The sequence below is a fragment of the Gambusia affinis genome, linkage group LG01 (assembly GCF_019740435.1).
Source record: "Gambusia affinis linkage group LG01, SWU_Gaff_1.0, whole genome shotgun sequence".
NCBI lineage: Eukaryota > Metazoa > Chordata > Actinopteri > Cyprinodontiformes > Poeciliidae > Gambusia > Gambusia affinis.
Genome location: NC_057868.1, coordinates 35,979,533 through 35,994,659, shown reverse-complemented (window position 1 = coordinate 35,994,659; position 15,127 = coordinate 35,979,533). Strand labels below are relative to the sequence as shown.

Genomic DNA, 15,127 nt, shown 5'->3' with positions numbered 1-15,127 from the left:
TCTTGTGGTTTGCATTTGTATAACAAATACTTGCACTGATCTGCTTGTGTACGAGTTTAAAGAAAGAGACTTCTAGAACTGAACAGATAGAATATAAAATAAATGGGTGGAAACAAGAGTTAGTGTTTTCCCAACATGATTTTGATCTAGCATGAAAAAAATTACAAAGGTGAGCCAGAAATTAACCAAAAAATGCATTGTAAAACTCTGACCACAAGTATGAAGAAACAATTTAATAAACAAATGTTGATCCATGAACAGTTCATCACTACAACTTTAATTTCCAAAAGACCTTTAAGGAATCTTTCACATCAGATCAATATGTGACCTCAGACACTTTAAAAACCTAAACTGATTAATCATTTTCTCATGAAAACCTTCCAAAAATGTAGATACTAAAATTACATCATTCAAGCTGTGGATAGAGTGAATCATCATATAATATAATTTAACATCATTTAATGGTTAATGATGTGACCGTTTTGTGTCAAGAAAGAAAGGGCTTTTCTTTAATAATGTTTAAGTTGGATTTAGTTAATGAGATGTACATTTAAAGCTGAATATTTAAACAGATCAAAGACTTTCAGACTTAAACACTGAAATACAGGGTTTGTACACTTCTCAGTAAAATTCAAGCACTTTTCAAACTTTTTCTGCACCACACCGGAGTTAAAAACAACACAAATGAAGTAGAAAGAAAGAAAAATGGCTCCAATTCACAATTACACAATATTACTGTTATTCATGTCTTATCGTATTTTAGATTCAATAGCAGGGACAACGTAGGCTTTGAAATGTTTCTGCACTTGACCACAGACAAATTTAACAAAACGTCCGATTAAATAACTTGACATGTAAAACACAACCATTACACCAGTGGTCACCAACCGTTTTACCGCGGCCCCCTCCCCGCCCGATTGCACTAAATGTAACCGATCCTCCCGTACCGAGGTGTGTCACGATGACTGATCGGGTCCAGTCGGTAGAACGCTGGAACCGCTCCGATCTAAAGTCCGGCAAATTTGTTGGCGCGCAAGATGTAACAGAGATAATCCGGTCAAAGTATTTTCAAAATAAAAGATCCTTCCGACTCGGATATCCATTAAACGGAAATAATTTCTTGGGGATGACTGCATTACACAGATCAATAAGTCATTCAGAAATTAGGAATAATAAATATTCATTGCATTAATACAATCCAAACAAACAGTGTCAAGAATCTTCCTCTTGAAATAAAAATGCTTCTACACTAAACACAAAGAAAATATTTTAAAAAAAGAAAAGGTTCTCACTAGGTTTTCCAGAAATTAGTAATTAGAAATAGTTTTGTAATTCTAGCTAATCAAAAGCAAGAAAAGCTTATTCTGATTTAACTTGACTAAGAAAACAAACAACTTTTTATTAGGTGTATGAAAATATCTGGTTTCAACTGTATATATAACTTTATATACCAAATTAGGGTTTTAATCCACACATTATTGCAAAATTGTGCAGTTTGAATATCAAACACTTTCAGGCTTTATACAGAAATCAGCATTTTCCAAACCTTGAAAACACCTAATTAAAATTCAAGCATTTTTAAGGATTTCAAGCACCCATACAAGCCCTTTAAATACAGAAGTGGCATCAGTGAAGACAGGAGACAATTGTAGGCACTAGAAATGTATTTTATAAAATACAATAACACCTTTGTACAAAACATGTTAGTATATGACCAAATAATGCCACAGTTGCTAAACTGGCGTATAAAGTTATTGCTTTACACAGATAGCGGAGAGTAAATTTTACAAAGAGGAGTGAAATAATCAGGCAGGAAACCTGCTATGATCGTTGGCAGTGCAACTTTGATGTATTTTTGTTTTTCCTCAAGATGGAGAAAATAAAAAAGAGCAAAAAAACACAAACATTACTGGTCCAATTATTAATTTACCAAGAAAATCTCGTCTATGAAAAAAAAGCTCTGCCTTGTAACGATAATCTGAAGCTAAGAATAACATGGATTAAATGCTCCTACACATTTAGATTACAAACCACTGAGCAATGAAGAAATTCACCACAAAAAGAAAACAAAGGAAATGAAACAGGAAAGTTAAACTAAAACGTCAAAATAAGCACATCTAATTGCACGCAAATATTAAATGCCTTACAGTTCTTCGGCTTCTGAACTGAAGAACATTTTAAACAATAAAAGCTGCAAGAAACAGTTTTTTTATCTGTAAAGAAATGTTTCAGAAAAATTCTCCATGTTTCTAATGATCTGAATTTAGTATAAGCGACAAAAAGCGATGCCTACCATTTGGTTAAAATAATCTTTTCTAAACAAATTACTTCGGCGCTTATAGTTTGGAATAGATAGAGATTAGTCGGAGATATGCTGGATTATTTGAGAAGTGGAGAAGAGAAGAACTTCCCTTGATGAGTAAATCCAACGGCCGATTTACTCTTGCTCCCAAATCTGAAACGAACAGTTCACATGTTGAAAACCGTCATTAGTTGTGAGTGGTGGGAAATAATGACCCAGATTTAATTCATGAATTAAAAACAACGTTTCATGGTAGATGAGAAGGAGTTTCCGTTTGTTTACCTGGACTTCATTCGCTGAGACAGGGAGCTGGAGGACGGCGTTTTGTTTAGTTGGTGCTCTGGTGTGGTTAGCGGTCCAAGTATGCTCACTGAAAAACGACAGGTACAATAGGATTAGGCTACTATAGGACTCCATACATTCTTTGTAAAAGATTCTTAAAATGTTAAGACAAAAATGGGCAGTGTACATTAAAAATGCAGCTTTTAAGCCAGAGGAACTTTTCACTTAATTCCTCCTTTTATTACATAATAAATGAACCACATTTAATGAAAAGCTGATTAGTCACACAAGCCACAGTCCAGACTGACTACTGTCAAACTTACAAAGTCATGTATTTGACACTGATCAGTCTGAAGAATATTACAAAGCCATTCTAAGGCCCCTAAGCACACATAAAAAATTTAATAAATAAATATGGCAGGGAACTTTTCCAGTGTGCAGTCTGTCAAAAATCACTGGCAGAGCAAAACAATTCACAGCATAAAGTGGATTTTGTTCCCACAACGAACTCTATTTGGTTCGTTTCTCTTTCCCATTCTGATACGACCCCGACATCTTTATTTCTGTATCAACTGGATCCACTTAAAGATGACAAACAGCGCCCTCTGCTGAATGGCGGCCAAACTACAACACTAAAAGAAGGTTTAAACCAGCGGTGACCAAAGTTGGTCCTCGAGCGCTGGCATCCTGCATGTTTTAGTTCTCTCCCTGGTTTAACACACCTGGATCAAATTATGGCTCGTTAGAGGCCTAAGAAGAACATTGACCTGCTGAAAAGGTTGTTGGTGCCACCAGGGAGGGAACTAAAACATGCAGGATGCCGGCCCTCCAGGACCGACTCTGGTTTAAACAGATGTTAGCCGACTGGAACTAATTTTAGTCAAATTAACAATTAATCAAAGAAAATGTTTCCAAGTTCATAGTAGAATAGTTTTAGAAGAACAAAAACAGGCTTTTATGATGGCAAAACTGAAACATGAGTGAGAAAATCTCTCCTCAACAATGTAGAGGATTCATTGCTAATAGTTGCAAACTTCTGATGATGGTACAACCGCCTTGTAGGTTGAGGAGGTAATTTTATTTCCCGCACAGGATCCATGTTGATTTAGACAGCCTTTCCCCGTTAATATCTAAAAATTTATAAGTGCAATTTGTTTTTACCCAGATTTTATCTACCTAAATAAAATGCGTTTAATGGTCTGAAACATTAGAAATTAAAAAACAGAACAAATCTAAGGGAGTAGTCCTGCAGTAACAGAAACTCAGAGCCATACTTCTCTCAGGGGTGGCGTAGCAGTTTGCGTTCTCGATGATCAAATTATTCAGATTGGGCTGCACATTATCAGCCATCACATACTGACTCCAGTAATCCACCGGCAGAGACAGCAGGCACTCCACCACCTGAACAGAAAATGGAATAATCAGTTATTTCAGCAGATCGCCTCGTTTTATTGCACCAGCGCTGCCCTGATTTAGCTCGCCGTTAGCAAGACAGAGGGAATTAATAACAAAGGCCTCAGTGGGACTGTAATGGCTTCTTGGAGAGTAAAATTACACGGCTTACAGTTTGGGTGGGAGGAGATTATTGTGAGGAGGGGGGGACGTTCACTCCACAGTGGGATTCTCATTGACAGTAAATATAGTCCGACTTCTTGGGAGATAAAAAATAAATACACAACACCAACGGATGTTTCATCTTTTTTTATTGGAAGTGATCATTACAAACTTTTAATTATCTGGTTTTACTCTGGTACTTTCATTTGCTCTTTTTTTCCTTCTTGAGATTAAAATAATTCAAATAGCTGAACAGAAGGCTGGGGTTCTTTCACTCAAGTAAAAACATAATACACTCGGGTATTGCTGCAAAAAAGGTTTGATTTCCCTGAACAAAGACATGCATTATTGATGCCAATGGGGAAAAAAAGTATTACCCAGGCTGTTTTTAGCCATATTTTTTATTTTTACGGCTAAACGTTCACTGACAAGCTTCTTAAATTAGAATATTCTATGAAAAAAAACATTATATATATATATATATACATACACATAAATAATAGTTCAGCAACAGATATAGTCAAGAAAAAAAATTATGTTTGAATTTTTATAAATAAGGTTAAGTTTGTTTGTTTTATTAAACAAAAAACATCAAATTACTGTTTTAATGTAATTTAATGTAATTGAACTATATAATTAGTTAAAATGTTGAACCAATTGTATAATTAAATAATTTAATCACATTAAATTATTTAATGATCCATGCAATTGTTGGGATCAAGAAGGTTTGTAGGTGGCTTTTCATTGACTGCTACAGGCAAGAGTAATAATGGAAAGTTGAGTGGAAGGAAAAAATGTAGTAGAAAAAGCTACAAAAACAGAAGGTGAGTAAGTCTGTCACTAAGCAAAACATTAAATGAGCTCGATGATTTCCATTCCAATGATTAATATTGTTTTGAAGGTGAATTTTGTTTAGAGATTTTTTGATTTCCATTTCATTTGTTGTTTTTGATATCTGTGTTTTATCTTGGATATTTAAAATGTCCAGATTCAGGGTTATTTTCTTTACAAGGTTAACTTTGCATTATTATGCCATTACCAAAGGTCTGAAAAACATTATGATCATTTATCGCAATAATTACTAAGAATTTATCGTCCAGCGACTTGTTATCATGACAGGCTTAAATCCATATATTTACAGAAGCTTTTGCATCTAAATTTAAAATAATCTGCCGCATCAGGCTAGATGTTGGTGTAAAGCCCTTTAGCTTGTTTGTTACTTACGGTAATAATAAATTTTAACAGCTGAAATAAAGACGAGGGAATGCTTTCACAGAGTTGAAATCGTAAAATCCACTGGGGTAAAGCTGCTAAAATAAAAAATAATTTAAATGCTTGCTTCCCTCGGGCAACTTGCATAGTTTATTGATGTCTGCAGCGAGAGGAATTTCAATGAGACAACTTTATCACGCAGACGTGTGCGCTTGGGTGAAACTGTATCAGCCGTAATTGTAAATATGACAACGAGTAATAGGAGGTTTAAAAGAGGAGATCTACAGCTGACGAGATGAATGCTTTTGTGGCCAATTTAAATGACTCATCTCAGTGTTTTTGGCATATCTACAGCTGCCAGCGTCTTGGTAGGAACAGTCCATCACACGGTTCCTGCAGCTTCAATATTTTTATGCTTTTACTGGTTTAGTTCATTCAACTCTTGGTAAAATGTTAATTTTTCAACATTAGATTTTACAAGCGCTGTTTATGTTTGTATAGTGTGCAACAAAGTATGTGAAAAAGTAAAATGCACAAAAAAATACCTCACATTTTCAAATACATTATTGATGCTCTCAAAAGGTGGAGAAGACAGTAAAAGGTAAATTTGACAATTCAGACAGCGCTTGAATGATACAATAAATCCCCAAAACTTGAACAAATGCACATATTTTATGGTCACTTACAAGAAATTGAATATATTGCAGTCGAAAAATATTCCTGCTAAATTCAATACAGCCATCCCATCTCCAAGTCTTTTATATTCAAATTTAAACAATGTTTTGTTTTTTCCATTTGTTGTTGAAAAAGTAAATATTCTTTTACAAGAATAAAGTGTGGACATTATTTATTTTTCCAACTGGAAAGCCTGTAAAAGCAATGTCTTAAACAAAAGCACCACTTGTTGTTCTCCAACATTTCCAATAAAGACTTAATGTAACAGGGTTTACGTAGGTTTTACCAACTCTAATTTAAGACAATCATAAATAAAATTTAAGACCTACGTCACGACAGATGTACAAAAGAAATGCAGGGGGCCAAATCTTCTTGGATTCAGCTTTGTAAATTCTCACATGGCATATTATGGCTTTCTAGCTAGCGAACAAGTATTAGCATCTTATTACTGCTGGGCTTAACTGTCTTCAGTCGCAGAGCGCAGTGAGTGAAAATGTCTAAAACTAAAACATTTACCTGACAGAAAAGACCTCAAAAAAGAAAAAACCTGGACAGAAGATGAGATTAAATAATCCTGCTACAACAAAATTTAAGACCTACGATTAAGGCTACCATTTTCTCTGATGTATTTAAGACTCTTTAAGACCTTAATTTTAGATACATGAATTAAAAACCTCTTAAGGATATGCAGACACACTGTGTAAAGGTTTAAGATGTACCTCTGCACAGGGTTTACCTCAGTGTATTATAAAGCCTGGCCGGCCACCAGGCAAGCATTGATTATTTTTTTGAGTTGATTGATTTTTTTTTTTTATGTTTGGATTTAAGACTTTATAGTTGGTATTAATCTTCCAATAACACATAATTATCAAGTGATATTTTAAAATTTCCTGTCAACTTGAAACATTTTTTAACTCAAAAGCACAACGGGCCGCTGGATGAACGGCTGGCCTGGCGCCCAATCACCGGGCTTAGCAAGTTTTCTGGGGAAAACCTTGCTTTACATCTTTACATAGGTAAAAAACATTAAAGTATGATGGACTGCTCAGACCTACCATTGGTTGGCGTTTGGTATCCTGCAGGATGGTCATTGGTTCTGGGTTGGGAACAGCATGACCAACGATGGTTGGACCGAAAACCCGGGCCAGGTTGCTGATGTCCATCTTCGTGTCCAAACTGTCAGCAACTCTGCAAGATTTCATTGGACCAATTAAGGTCTCACTAAAATGTTATTCCCCTCAGCAGTCACAAATTCATCAAATGTTTAGCTAGTCTGTGGCAAACTAAAAAAAAGTTAGAGCTGAAAATCAAATGTTTAGTTTAAATTTTCATAAACAACTTTTTAATCAATATCTATTTTTTAATTATGCAAAGGCTTCCTAAAAGAATAAAACATTCTCTAAATGTTAAATTCCAGTATTTTTCACTCCCGACCTTTTGAGGTGAAGAATCATGAAAGCCAGCGTGTCTCTGTTGGCCTGCGGCAGGTCGCTGATGGTTTGGTACATCAGAGCTACGCTGTTGTCCTCGTCTGAAACCTCTGTGGGACGACAATGTGCAACTTTCTCAAATGAAACGAGGCAAAGTGTCCAATTTCCATTGAAATTGGAAAGAAACAACAAAAAACTTCAGCAACAAACAAGCACTCAGAGTGGAACCCTGGGAAAAAGATCAATATTTTCTCAAGCGGTTTCCTTCACTTCGCTTAAATTGAACACATAAAACAAAAAGCAATCAGGAGTTCTTATGAAGCTACATTTAACGGCTGTGTTAAGTACATTTCTGAACTCTGATGTGGTTTTGCTGCAGCTGTTGTCTAATCAACAGCTGCAGCTGTATATAATCATTTTTATATACGTATAGCGACATTTTGCCATCATACCAGCTGCGTCCATGAAGGCCCGGTTGAGGCGGAACGTGAGCAGAGGCTCCTTCAGGTTCCTCAGGAAGTCCTTGAGGAGGCCGGTGATCGCGTGGATGTCGTCCACCTTGCTGAGCACAGGAACGGTTTTGCTGCGGAGGAACTTGTCCTTCAGATCCTTCACTGTGCGATCGGCGCCGGACAGACGATAAAGACCAGCCTGAAAGAGGGAAGTCATCAAATATTCATATTATAAAGTACTAAAAATAGAAAAACAAAATAATACAAAGATTATCAATGGTAAAGTATACGTCTGAAATAAGATTTTACTGTACAAAGATGATATGTGATGGAGGTACAAAGTGCTCTGCAAAACTACTCAGACTTGTTGGAATTTTTCCCCATTTTTGTGACATTAAATTTAATGTTCCTGGTTCATAAAATCCATAAAAGGTTCGAATTGTGTTGGGATTTTATGTAATAAACCAGGAGTCTGCAACCTTGTCAGTCCAAAAAGCCGTTTTTGTCCGGCAAAACAAAACTCGTTTAGAGCCACAAATATGGCATCTTTTACAAAAACCACCAAATTTAGTAAGAAATAAATACAAAAAGAGGATAAATAAATTTTTCTTTTGTGTGATGTTGATATTTGAGGAAATAACCTAGAAAAAAAAAAACCCTCTTTCAAAACAAAAGCCTAAAACATTTGATCTGAAAAATCTTTTGTTGTGAAAATTCAATGCAATTATTCCTTGACAAATTATTATCGTCATTACAGCTGCACTTAAAAACATTGGTCCGTTCCATTTAGATTTTTTTAGGCAAAGGCATTAAGAGCCACTGTGAAAGATTAAAAGAGCCACTTGTGGGTCCAGAGCCTCAAATTTACAAATAAAAAAATATCTGAAAAGTTTGGCATGAATCTGTGTTCAGACTACAGCAGGGCAACAGGCACAAAAAGGTCATCACAATATTTTTCCCCATCTTGAATAGTTTTCATAATTATCACAACATATTTTCATTTCAGAAGTCCACTTTCAAACAGAAAGAACAGTAGAAATAAAACTTTTATAACTGGTGAGATTTACTTAAAAAAAAATCGCTACAAACAGATAGTTTGCAAAACTTTAGATTGATCAATAATCACAATCTCTATTGTCTGACTTATTAAATTTTAAAGCCTGTCTTCATCACTGTTACTGAAATTTTCTGTTTCGCAATAAATTATTAAAAACTTTGCTTCACTGAGTCAACACTTTGTAAAACTATCTTTAGCTGCGATTACAGCTGCAAATATTTAGCTCAATGTACTTTCTTTCAAAATAAAGTTCAATTTATTTCAATTTCAAACTGTAATGTGACAAAATAATCAACAATGTTAGTAAGTTATTCATCTTGTAATATTATTTTAAAAGCATTTACTAAACACAACCAAGTATGATTTAAAGTTATTCCCACAAAAACAGAATGTCAAAACTAGAGTTACAACTCTCTTGTCTCAGAAAGACATTAACTGCAGGAGCATGAGGTTTTTTATGTTCTTTATAATTTGGCATTAAATCAGGGAGCAGTGCCACTTACCTCGTGCAAACCCCTTTGTTCAATCTCACTCACACAGTGAACCACGAGGGGAGGAATCATGGGCGCCGTGTCAGGAACGTAGTCTGAAAGGACGCCCTGAGGAGGAAACCAAACAGGAAACCTGGTCAAACTGAGGCTGAGCATCAGGTGAAACGCTGATGAAGACGTCGTCACATGCCTCTCCAATTTTGACGGGTGTGCCACCCAGGTTGGGGATGCACGGCAGCGGGCATCGTTCGCGACACTCGGGGTGCGAGACCACCCTACAGTCACGACACTTCAGTGAAATCTTGCCAAACTTGATCCTTTTTCCACACGGCACACAGGATTCAGGTTTGATTACCTGCAAGAGGCAGCCGTTAACTGAAATACATTTCTCGGAAATGCCGGAATCTATAGACTGAGGAATCAGTTCTAATATTTAAGATAAAAATAATCAAAACCAAGCTTAAAATCCATAAAACAACATATTGTCACTGCTCTAATTTTGAACAACAATGATAAACTTACAGTTTTGGAGACAAACTCATGCAGACGGACGCCTCCTTTGCTTTGTGGAGTGCTGGGCTCAGCTTTATTCTCTCCCTCAGGATGTTCAGGGGCCTTAAAAACATCCTCAGACTTGACAGATTCAGAGTCCCACTCTGTGGCAGCTGAACAGGAGAGATTTAATAAACATCCACTTGTCAGAAAAATGATCCAGAAATCAATAAAAAAATATTTTCTTTGAACTGTGGTAGAATTTTGGGTCTTTTTATTTCAACTTCTGACTGTTAATTGTTAAATTCTACATTAGAGGGAGTATAATATGTTCTTGTATAATGTGTTCTTGATACTACAATCAAGAAATCCTATGTTTTCCTAAAACAAATAAATCACACCAGAAAACATTTTCCAACTACAAGAAATGCTAAATTAGATAAATTTCAGTAAATTTTTTAAGCGTAATCTCCAGTGTTTATTTAAAACTATTCTAATTATGTCACATCCCTCCTAAATTGACAAACGTTTCTGTAACATTTGGCCAAAAAAACCCTTCAGATTTAAAGTAAATGTTTGAAGTTTTCTTTTTGGATATTTATTTTTCTTAATGTCATCAGTTTAAAGCACTCAATGGCCACAATTTATTTATTTTTAATTTTTTTCAGCTAAAAATGCATAATAATTTTATTCTGAATTCTTTTATTTACCTGCACAAAAACAAATGAACATGTACTTTAATTAAAAAGGTCTTAAAAAAAAAAGGGTCTCAAAGTTGTACAGTTTCCTAAATTGGTGGTCAAGATATAAATTTTAGTTTATTTAGTTTAACAAAAATGAAAACCGTTAACTGTACTGCATTTAGGTTTATTTTTGAGTAAAAAGTCACCGGAGACTATGACATTAAAAAAAACTTGACTAATAAAAGAAAAATACTTCTTTTGCACCTAAACATTTCTATTAACAGATATATATTTATCATCGAAATTTTCATACAAATCAAAAAGTCTCCAAACTGCATCCAAGGAACACAAATGGCCTGTGGGCCTCACTTTGGACACCACTGCTCTAATGGGAAAACCAACTAGGATAAATTCGTCTAATCTTCAGCTGCTTAATTTAATAATTAATAAAGACATCATGAACGTAACTGCAGTATATCGTACCAGTCTTTCTCCTGCTGCGAGTCCAGTAAGGAACCGTCTCTATGGTAGAAATGGCCTCAACAGGTCCTCCATTCGCAGGCACAGTCACTGTCGTCTTCGTCACAAGCGTCTCACTTCCCTGTTGCATCAATGCACACGTTCAGTAAAACTAGATACAAAGCTAAGTCAGGCAAAGATTTGGCTGTAAGAAACCTCTGCATGCTAAAAAAAAAAAAAAAAAGGATAAAACACTGAGATGTAAATGATTGTAATCCAATGGTGACAGCCTGCGGAAAATGTCAACATTTACCCTTTCTGAGGTTCTGCCTGTCGATCGTGATCTTTTAGAAGCATTTGGAGGACCATCAATGAGATTTCTTGAGGAGCGCTGAAATCAGGGCCCAAAGTATGACACCTGTCATTTTTAACCACACATTTTCATTCATTACTCTCTTCCCAATAGTGAACGAATGCACAGCGTACCCTCTTTTCTCGCTTCTTGAGTCGTACCGTCCTGATGTTGGACGAATCCCAATCCTGTAAGACATAGTAAGTCACATACTCATCCAGAACAGGCCATTACAGAGAAAATGTTCTCTGGATCGGAGATGATGCTGGAAAAAATTAGAGTACTTACAAGAGAGTCGTCGGTTTTGTCATAGCTTATATCTGACAAGATGGAGGCGGACTCATCTATTGTCAACAATCTGTAGAAAGAAACAAGAAAAAATTGTTTGGTAAATAAAATACCACAACATCCATGTCTCATGCAATAACCTAAGATTCCTCAGAATCCCAGGAAAATACTTGTTTTGTACCTAAAATTTCTATAAACGGATATACATTTATCATCGAAAATGTCATACAAATCAAAAAGTCTCCAAAGTTGATAATACCAATTAGTATCATTTGAAGTTGACTGCAAGGGTCAAGTAGAAATGTGTGTTTTTGACTCTATATGACTGAATCGAAACAGAAATAGTCTTTGTTGTCCCACAGAAGGGAATTTCAGGTGTAACATAAAATGTAGATGTATAAACAAAAACATTCAAAGTGTTTAAGAAAACATAAAAAATAAGATTAAGAACAACAATAATGGTAATATTAAATATTGGATAAGATTATAATATAAAAATACTGCACAATTATTAAAAATAGAAACATACCAGCAATAAACTTTAAACTGTAACAAACATATGACAGCATTTTGGATTTTAAATATCCAAAATATATAAAACAGAAACAAATAAAATGAACTCTGAAGTCTCTCTAAACAAAATCGCCCTTCAAAATAAAAGGACTAGTTGAGACCAAAGCATCTTCTTCTGTCAACCAGTTTTTAGTAAAAATAAAAATAAACCATGCAAATTTAAATAATTGAATTTAATTTATTTATTCCTTATTATGACATGTCTAAATAGAACCATCATTGGCCATCCAGTTTAATTATTTTCATGTGTAGAAAAGAAAACCAAACTACTAAAACTGCAGGTTAGGAAGTGACAGTATATAACATTTTTATACCTCCGATTGGTGTTTTGGTTGTTTGTTTGGCAGTTTGTATTGAGGAAGGCCAGGGCAGAGCGTTGTTCAGCACTCAGCTGGATGCTGTTGGTGGATCCCTCACTCATTAAAAGGTCCCGGATCAACTGAATCTGACGGTCCTGTACATTAAAAACGCAAGAGGAGAAAAATTAAGAGCTGCATGAAGGTAAACCCTAAAACAAAAAGTTTGCATTTAAGAAGCCATACCAGCGTCTCGCAGTCGGCCTCTGCCTTTTGTCTGCGCCGGATCTCCACGTCCACTTGGTTGCGGGCGTGTTTCAGCTTCACATCCAAGGCTCCTCTCTCCATCTCTGCTTTTCTCAGCATATCCTTGCAAGATCCCAGTTCATCCAGAGACCTTGCCCATCTGCGGCGGCAGTCCTCAAAGTTCTGCAGCATCTGAATGAAACCTTTGAGTGATAGTCCAAATTGTTATTACCACAGGCATTTACATGGCAGATTAAATCCTATAATCTGACACGAACCACTTACTGGGCTCAATATTCTCATTCATAAGGTCAACATGAGTCCTCAGATTATCATATAGGCTCTGGAGGTTCAGGATTGTAGTCTCCATGGTGTCCAACAATTCAAATACCTATAGGAAAAGAATTACACACACACACAACTTAATGATTCTTTAATTTGACAGACTGTTCAATTTGTGTTGATCTAGAAACGTCCGACTCGTTCTGAAGTAAGTTGCGCCTGTCTAAGAAACAGTTACTCTAAATACATTTTACAGTGAGGCAAGTTAACTTATTAAATTAATCAACAACACTCGTATAAGGCACTTTTCAACCCCCCAATGCTTCTCAAAGACGCTCGTTACCGTTTTTCTTTCTAGCTGTAGCTAGCAAGGTTTCACAATAACGATACTCGTTCACAGATTAATCTAGGCTAACAAAACAAAACAGCAGCAAAGCTAACTTTGTCTGTTAGCACCCACTGGGTACACTTACAGTTAATTACCTTTTTGGAGAAATTCTGTACAGTAAACCCGTCCGGAGAGTTGTTTAATTTAGCAGTTTGTTCTCATTTTCTCTTCGCAGCGGTCACCGTCTTTGTCCACATCCTTGTTCAGTCGTACCTACTATGAGCGGGTTTCTTTTCAAACTTCGCCGCTAGCCAATGAATGCGCTCTGCGTGGGTGTCAAAGAAATCGGCAGTTACGACTTCCGTATACTTCTTTTCAAAATAAAATTAACGTAACTGTCATTTCGCCACTTATCTCACAAAACCAAACCGTGAAACAAAAAAAATCTGTACCAATGATAGCTTAATATGGACTGACTGCACACCTAATAAATGCACATGATAAAGAAAGAAAGTGTGAAAGTGAAAATGAAAATACGACACTTCCGGTCAGTTATTTTAAAGCAATTGGCATATTGGAACTTGCTGAAGCAGAGCTGTTTTTATTTTCTTTCAAGATATAAGTGGTATAACAACTACAATTCCTTTCTCTAAAATACTAAATATATAAAAATAAAATAATGTGACGCTGTAAATTTACCACAGCAGTATTAGAGTTCCAAGTCAGGGGTAAAAAAAACTAAAGTACACCAAATAATGTGCTTTCTAAAAACAGGATAGTCTCTGTTGCTGTTTTAGTGAAAATCAAATTAATATAGCATATATAGCAAAACAAGTATGACCCTTCTGCTGAATTGAAGGACTGTTACAAGTCAGACTACTGAAAATGCAAAGCGCTCAGTAACAAGTATATGTTGAACAAATGGAATATCTATGAAAAGTAGCATTTTATGTGGTTTTGGGTACTTTTTCACAAATTTAAAATAATTAATTAACTCCCATTGCATTTTTGTTCTGTTTTTTTTTTTTTTTGTTTTGTTTTTTTTTTTTTTTTTTTTTTTTTTGTCTTTAACATCTTACCACTTAGAAAGATCCTGGTGTCTTACTGTCTAATAACCCATTCTCCAAATCTCCTGCAGTTAGCCTCAGGCCCTCTGAGTCAGGCCCTCTACCATTCTCTGTGCTTGGCAGTTTCAGGTCAGATGTTTTACTTTCTTTTTTCTTTTTTTCATCTTTTAGGGTTTCTTATTTGATGACTTGCAACTGTATGAGCTATTAATATTTCTAAAATGTGTTTGACACAATTAGACTATTAGCTTCAGTGACTACTGTCATAATAATGGCACCGTCTACTTCCAGGAAAGCATTTTAGATTGATTTTTTTTATTGTCAAAATGTATACCTTTTTGTCTAAGTTGTATAAGATTTGAATCATCAATCTTTCTAAACATTGCATCTTAATTGTTTTTCATTTTACATTATATTATGTTTATTCCAAGAAAAAATTAGAAAGTGGTTGTTCCACTGAGGCCTGCATAGTGGTACAGTTGGTAGCACTGTTGCCTTGAAGCAAGAATGTCCTGGGTTCGATTCCCAGCCCGGGGTCTTTCTGCATGGAGTTTGCATGTTCTCCCTGTGCATGGTGGGTTCTCTCTGGGTTCTCCGCCTTCCTCC

The 15,127-nt window shown here is 35.6% G+C and overlaps 1 protein-coding gene across 2 annotated transcripts; it reads right to left on the bottom strand.

The window, feature by feature from the left end:
- Positions 1 to 1,644: 1,644 nt before the first annotated feature.
- Positions 1,645 to 13,822, bottom strand: racgap1 (Rac GTPase activating protein 1). 2 transcript variants are annotated; one of them, XM_044115055.1, is made up of 17 exons: positions 13,610 to 13,822; positions 13,130 to 13,235; positions 12,845 to 13,047; positions 12,617 to 12,756; positions 11,730 to 11,799; positions 11,576 to 11,629; positions 11,403 to 11,480; positions 11,114 to 11,231; positions 9,978 to 10,120; positions 9,646 to 9,810; positions 9,468 to 9,563; positions 7,908 to 8,106; positions 7,460 to 7,565; positions 7,081 to 7,213; positions 3,859 to 3,985; positions 2,585 to 2,672; positions 1,645 to 2,455 (listed from the first exon to the last, which is right to left on the bottom strand). In XM_044115055.1, the coding sequence occupies exons 2-17, from the start codon at positions 13,212 to 13,214 to the stop codon at positions 2,380 to 2,382; spliced, it is 1,881 nt and encodes a 626-aa protein (XP_043970990.1). In that variant the 5' UTR covers positions 13,215 to 13,235; positions 13,610 to 13,822; the 3' UTR covers positions 1,645 to 2,379. The 2 variants fall into 2 exon arrangements, with proteins under 2 accessions (XP_043970990.1, XP_043970984.1); XM_044115049.1 differs by having other exon boundaries at positions 13,600 to 13,771.
- Positions 13,823 to 15,127: the final 1,305 nt, after the last annotated feature.